This window comes from Myotis davidii, unplaced genomic scaffold (assembly GCF_000327345.1).
Source record: "Myotis davidii unplaced genomic scaffold, ASM32734v1 scaffold46, whole genome shotgun sequence".
Lineage (NCBI taxonomy): Eukaryota > Metazoa > Chordata > Mammalia > Chiroptera > Vespertilionidae > Myotis > Myotis davidii.
Window position 1 is genome coordinate 6,146,331 of NW_006383006.1, and position 7,491 is coordinate 6,153,821.

Here is a 7,491-nt window from a genome sequence, read left to right on the forward strand (position 1 = left end):
TGGACATTATAATGATGTTGCTTCTATCAATCTGTTAGCATGGTATATCCTTCCATTTGTTTATTCTTCCTCTATCTCTTTTTTCAACATCCTGTGGTTTTCCAAGTACAAGTACTGTTACCTCCTTAGTTAAGTTTATTCCTAGTTATCTTAAATTTTTTGGTGCAATGGTAAATGGTTTTTTTTTGTTTTGTTTGTTTTTTTAGTTTCTCTTTCTGTGAGTTCATTATTGGTTTATAAAAAGCCATAGATTTTTGGGTATTAATTTTGTATCTTGTTGCTGAATGCATTTATTAAGTCTAGTAGTTTTTTGATCGGGTCTTTAGGGTTTTCTATGTATAAAATCATGTCGTCTGTGAATAATGGCAGTTTTACTTCTTTTCTAATTTGGATACCTTTTATTTCTTTTTCTTGTCTGATCACTATGGCTCCTACTTCCAGTACTATGTCAAACAGGAGTGGTGAAAGTGGGCATCCTTGTCTTGTTCCTGTTATTAGGGGAAATGGTTTTAGTTTTTGTCCACTGAGTATGTTTGTCTCCTGATTTACAAATACTGTACCAGCCTTGCATCCCCAGAATAAATCCTAGTTGATCATGGTGTATGATATTTCTAGATAAAATGCTGGATCTGATTTGCTAATATTTTGTTGAGGATTTTAGCATCTATGTTCATCAGGGATTTTGGCCTATAACTCTCTTTCTTTGCAGTGTCTTTATCTGGTTTTGGGATTAGGGTTGCTGGCTTCATTGAAAGAGCTTGGAAGTATGCCTTCCTCTTGAATTTTTTGGAATAATCTGAGAAGGGCAGGTTTTAGGTCTTTGAATGTTTGGTAAAACTCCCCTGTGAAGCTGTCCAGATCAGGGCTTTTGTTTGATGAAGTTTTTTGATTATTGCTTCAATTTCTTCCATGATTATAGGCCTATTCAGATTTTCTGATTCTTCCTGATTGAGTTTTGGAAGATTGTATTTTCTAGGAATATGTCCATTTCATCTAGGTTGTTCATTTTGTTGGAATAGAGTTGTTCATAGTATTTATTTTATTTTTTTTACAATCCTTTGTATTTCTGTGGGGTCTGTTGTTATTTCGCCTCTTACCTTTTTTTCTTTTCTTGATATCATTTTTGCTCTCTTTTCTCTTTCCTAATTCTCTCTTCTCTGATGTTCACTTTTATTGGGGTTATTGATGTTCTTTTCAATAATTATAACAATTATTCATATTCTGAGAACTTTAAAAGGATTCAGTGTTGAAATTTATTGAATGCATTTCAAAGCCTATTGAAATTATCCTAAAGTTTTTCTTACTTGACAAACTTATTTAATGTTTTAAAATTAATAGATTTAAATACTTAATGAATCTTTTATTCCTGGGTCAATATTTCTTGGTTATGGAGAATTCTTCTTTTAAGTCAGTACCACATTTGAATGGCTGATTTATTCAGAATTTTTGCATCTACATTTATAAGTGAGATAAGCTATGTGTATTGACATATTATTAACTTAAGTCTATACTTGATTCAGACATTTAGTTTTTACCTAGTGTCCTTTTCCTGTTCCATGATCTCATCCTGGATACCATATTTCATTTACTCCTCATGTCTCCTTAGGCTTCTCTTACTATGTGCTTTCTCAGGCTTTCCTTGTTTTTGATGACCTTGGTAGTTTTGAGGACTAGCCAGGTATTTTGTAGAATTTCCAGCAATTGGGATTTGTCATGTTTTTCTCATGATCTGACTAGGGTTGTATGTTCTTGGAAGACCAAAGAGTGAAAGTGCCTTTCCATTACATCACATCATCCTATCAACATAATTTATAACCATTGATGTTAACTTCGGTCAGCTGGCTGAGGAAGTGTTCGTCAGATTTCTTCATTGTAAACTTCCTCTGTTTTTACCCCCTTTCCATACTGCCCTCTTTGGAAAGAAGTAACTATGCTCAGATCATACCTAAGAAGTAGGGAGTTGAACTTTACCTCCTTGAAGGCAGAGTATTCACATACATTATTTTGAATTATTCTGCAAGGGGGATTTGTATATTCTCCCTGCTTATTTATTTATATCAGTATAGACTAATGGATATTTATTGTATACTTTGTGTTATAATCCTATAGCACATTATTTTGTTGCTCAAAATTTTTCCAGCTTTGGCCATTGGGAGCTCTTTCAGTTGACTCCTATGTCTCTTAGACATACCCCCATCATTTGAGTTTTGTTTTGTTGTGGTTGTTGAGCACTTTCTTACTTTCTGGCATTAGAAGATGCTCCAGACTCATTTACTATATATCCTACCTGAGTCCTAGATTTAGCCATTTTTCCAAGGAAGCCTGGTTCCTCTGATTGAAAAATATTGGAAACCAAGATTTGGATGTTAGGTGTGTTGTCAGGGAGTTGTTAATTCGAGGCCCCCCAAGAAAGGAAATATTTATCTGTATAATAACCTATCTATACATATTTCTATTTGTAACCATCTGTATCTATATTAAGATAAAAATTAGTCCATACTGATGTTTCTGATCTTATTACCAAATAGATCATTCTAGCCTTTTCCCCTTGTTCTTCTGTAACCTTCACTCGAACAGGGAGAAATCTGGCTCTCACTATTGGCCACCTCTTTACTTAATTGTTCAATTCCACCATATATGTTTTTCTCATGATTTGATATCAAAATTATGTACACAATTCCTTATTTATTTTATGTGTATTAAACAAAAGATTTTTAAAAATCAATAGATCCTTCTCGCTGTAAGCATGAAGACACAGTTTTCTCAGTGTTTCATACTCAAGTACCTCCAGAAGAATATGAAAACCAAATGCAGAATGCCAATCAAGGTATGCTTGAATTTGTGTGATTTTTTTTTTTTACATATCATCACAGGAAAGTACTAGCTATATACAGAAATATCCACAGATGAGATAATTTGATGTGATTTAATCAGGAAGTGGGTGGAAGTAGGTGAGGTTCTAGATGAAACTAGATTGGTCATTGTTAATCAGTTGTTGAGGATCCATTATACAATTCTTTCTACTTTAGGATGTTTAAAATTTTATATAAAAAGAGTTAAAGGAAAGCTGGCTGCAAGTAATGAAAACCTAGCTAAAGCAAAAAAGAAAATGTATGGAAAGAATCCTGGTGGTAGACATTCTCTTTTATTCCCAAGATCATATTGTCATTGAGAAGGAGACTCTATTCCAAAATCTTAGAGACCAACTGATTCAACTTGGGTTAGTGCTTACTGCTGGTCCAGCCAACTCCTCCTACCCAGTATGGGTTGGGTCTCTATAGGAATATGGCAGCTTCTACCAGGGATCACCACCAGGATGGAGAGGAGAAGAGGACATATCTAGTGAGATAATTTTGACCAAACAATCGAATGTTGTCTACAATTTTTTAAAAGTATATTTTAAAGAAACTCTTATGTAGATCTGGATGCATTTAATTCGAGTTATTTTAATGCTGTATTATTTAAGAGTACAGGAAACTTCAACTGTATGATGGACCTTATATTTCAATTTAGAAGATTATTTACAACTTGGATTATGGAAAAAAGTTACATATTTTATATCTAAGGAAACCATTCACCAAAACAGTAACTGCTACTTTAACTATTGGTAGTTGATTTAAAAAATTATATAATTGATTAGAACATAAAACCCCAATTATAAAGCATAGATGTATTTGTCTAGAAACTCGTAACTTAACCTTGAATAAAACTTGATTTTACTCAAACTTATTTTTGTTTGAAAAGAATTTAAAACCAAAGATACTATTCTTTTTCTGGTTCTTTACAGATATTAAAATTTATTGTTTAATGATTAAATTTGTATTAAATCTTGGATAATTAGCTACAAATACCATTAATACTTTTTATTGAGGTAACCTCTCTTGTAAAACAAAGATAACTTTTAAGTAAACCTTGTCCGGATTGAGCTGCTGGCTGGTGTTTTTTCCTTTTGGACTTGAATATGGCAATCTATCCTATTTTGTAAGGTGGACTCCACTTGTCATTTAAGAAGACTCTCCTTCTTAAACTAATGCATAGTTTTAAAGCATTCTTGTACCAGTGGGGTCCCTCAGTCTGGCCTGTGCAGATTGGGCAGAAACCAGCTCTCTGACATCCCCTGAGGGATCCTGGATTTCAAGAGGGCACAGGCCAGGCTGAGGGAATCCACCTGTGCACTGGGCCTCTAGTCCTATAGAATAAAAGGGTAAAATGCAAATCGACCAAACGGCTATGATGCTTACTGACTACCAGCGGGCAGACAATGCAGGAGCTGCCTCCTGGTGGTCATTGCACTCCCACGGGGGAGCACTGCTCAGCCACAAGCCAGGCTGATGGCTGGCGAGCACAGTGGCCTGCTTCCACGGCAGTGCTAAGGATGTCCGACTGACGGCCATTAGTCAGACATCCCTCGAGGGCTCCTGGATTGCAAAAGGGCACAGGCCAGGTTGAGGGACTCCCCCTGTCCCCACTGAGTGCATGAATGGCATGCATTGGGCCTCAAGTGTTTGATAAAGGGAATAATAGCGCATAAGCATTTTTCTTACCCTTGTTTTGAGCACTCAGGATATGAACAACTCAGAGGCTGACTTAATGGTTGAGAAAACTGACAAAGTAGGATGGGCTTCAGGAGTTTGTGATGATAGGCTGCAGAACACCCAGGACACTTATGCCCAGATCTTGCTTAAAAGACAGGTTTGAACAAAAAGTTGATTGCTCTGAGAGGGTGATGGCAAATTAATAAAGAATCTAGTTTTTCAGGGAAAGTTCTCTTTCATATAAAGACTAAAGTAAAATTTATTTTAAAATTCCCATAACATCAGAACTTTCTTTTTTATATGAATCATGGTTCTTTTCACATTCCCCATGATTCCAAAGGAATCAACAGCAAGCAGTTTGATACATGATAGTGAATAACAGAAATTTTATGAGAACTTCATTGTAAATTATGTAGCACATTTATCTTTTTAAGAATCTCTATATATTAAGTTTCTGGATTTGGAAATTAGAAGTTCTTCTAATGTTTGTTTTACTTATATATGCTTAAGGTAAAATTTTAGCATAATGACAATTATAATTATGAAAAATTTTGAATTTTTTAATATTAGATTTTACCTGTGATGTGGAAAGAAATGAGTCATTGATCAAAGCAGAAAAGAACCCCCTCTCAAATACAGAAAAGATTGAGCTCAGGGGTAAACACAGCCAGGATTTTATTAAGAGAAACATTGAGGTATGTATTTAGAAATCTAGAAGCCAGAATGTGGACTACATGAGTTGTGGTAATGGAAATAGTTGTGTTTAGTGTCTTTAAATATTTTTTTTGACTGTGATACATGTATATGATCTAAACAGCATATGTGACTGAAAGAATAGTTTTATGAACCAGTACTTTACTATTTTCTATTTAATTTTATCTTATCCTCTCCTACTCATCACATTTATTCCAAAAACCAGAAATGAATGCCCCAGCAAATATGTTTTTTGCATTGATATAATATAAAGAGAGGTGAGAAAATTGCTTGTGTTTTATTTTATAAATAAAACATTTGTTAAAAAGGTTAACATGAGGGCTTACTTATAGTGGACATATCTTTGCTTGGAGAACAGACCTATACCAAAAATTTGACATAAAATAAAATTAATTGGCAAATGAAAATGCCTAATCTCATGAATTTTACTTTGTGTATCTATACTTAGTAACCTCAGGTTTCATTTTTATTTTCCTGAACTATGAATTTCTTTGAGTTTTTAATATGTTTCATTAATACATTCTGTAGTTGGCCAAGAATTCAGGGAAACCAGAGGTTATGATTGACAGAGAGAAGAAAAGGCTGGTTGAACTTCTGAAGGACTTAGATGACCGAGATTCGGGGCTGTCCAGTTCTGAGGTATGTAAACTCTGAGAGTCAGTGACCTCTACACTTCTTAATATATATTTTTTAATCATGTTATTGACCTATTGGTATACATTCATAATCATTTTTAAGATGATGAAATAATATTTTCTGACTTTAAAAAATCTTATTTATAGATTTATTTGTATTGACATTTTCAAATTTATTCTTGGTCAATTCATTATTGACTTCCAAAGGATTATTTTATGTCATTATAAGAGTTACTACACATTGGTTATCACAATAATAACTCTGCCTGTGATGTAATGGGCTTAGTACTGATGGTGTATAATGTTTTGCTCTGTATCCTGTTATTTTGGACATTTCCTATTCTCCCTAAACTGGCTCCATGATATTTCAGTGTAGTCTTTAGACTGAAGAACACTGTCCTGCTCCTGCCAGTTAACTTGGAGCATTCAGTTCCCTCATGAGTTCAGGGGAGCGAACAGCATGTAATTCAGGGTGCAAATGCCAGTATTTATAGGGCCCTGGCAAGTCACATAAGGAGTGCAGTGGCTCAGCATTTGCACTTGCTTGGATACTAAACTTATAGCAATATTCTTTACTTATACAAACAAATATGTTGTTCTTTGTTCCTCGAAGCTCTTAGCTTTGTCATCTAATTTTTGTTCCCCTACGTTGAATAGAGACGTAATGTAGTGAATGCTGCTGGCACCCTGCTCAGATCCCTTTTCCCTGGCACCTGTCTGTGCATCCACCCTCCCTAACCCCGTTCTCTCACTCAAGATGAGATCAGCTCGGTGGTGCACTTTGTCCTCCAGAGCTTCCCCAGGGGTCAGCAGGTCTTCAGCTGAGACCAGTCCTTGCTTGGCTCTGTTTCCTTGGCCTTGGCCAAGTCTGCTTCTCTCGCTCCCCGATCCTCATAAGAGGCACTCCGCTGAGGCTTTGCCTGTTCATCTGGGGAAGGTGCAGTGTCCTCAGGACTGCACCTGTGTGTTATTGGCCCAGCTGTGTCACAAAGCCATTTGTTTGCTGAGTTGCTGGGATGCAGTTATTTCACTCTCTCTTTTTTGTAGCAGAGGAAGGCAAGGAAGAAAACCGGAAAAGGGGATCATCAGGTCAGTGTACAAGTGTCTGTCACAGATGGGTATAGAACCTCTGGATCTCTCATCCAGGTCTTATAACATTTTTTTTATAATCTTTATCTTTTTTGTCATTTTGCTCATATGAACTCATTTTACAATTTTCTAAGTTGGATTTTCAATCATGTCTGTTCCTCTATTTCTGCTATTTAGTTACTTAGCCCTCATTTTAGATTTATTTTTGCCCTCAATGTTCATTGATTTTAGAGCAGGGGTGGGCAAACTTTTTGACTCGAGGGCCACAATGGGTTCTTAAACTGGACCGAAGGGCCGGAACAAAAGCATGGATGGAGTGTTTGTGTGAACTAATATAAATTCAAAGTAAACATCATTACGTAAAAGGGTACGGTCTTTTTTTCCAATAGTTTTATTCATTTCAAACGGGCGGATCTGGCCCGCGGGCCGTAGTTTGCCCATGGCTGTTTTAGAGAGAAAGGAAAGGAGGGAGAGAGTGAAGGAGGGAAAGGAAGGGAGAGAGAGAGAGAAAGAGAGAG

General features: G+C 35.9%; 1 protein-coding gene across 1 annotated transcript in view; it reads left to right on the forward strand.

Annotated features, from left to right (window-relative positions):
• Nucleotides 1-7,491, forward strand: part of FSIP1 (fibrous sheath interacting protein 1) — a 36,455-nt gene that overhangs the window by 8,232 nt on the left and 20,732 nt on the right. The window contains exons 2-5 of the mRNA XM_015557636.1: nucleotides 2,729-2,827; nucleotides 5,106-5,230; nucleotides 5,778-5,888; nucleotides 6,932-6,973. Of these exons, the coding sequence (XP_015413122.1) occupies nucleotides 2,729-2,827; nucleotides 5,106-5,230; nucleotides 5,778-5,888; nucleotides 6,932-6,973 (377 nt within the window). The remainder of the gene's footprint in view (nucleotides 1-2,728; nucleotides 2,828-5,105; nucleotides 5,231-5,777; nucleotides 5,889-6,931; nucleotides 6,974-7,491) is intronic.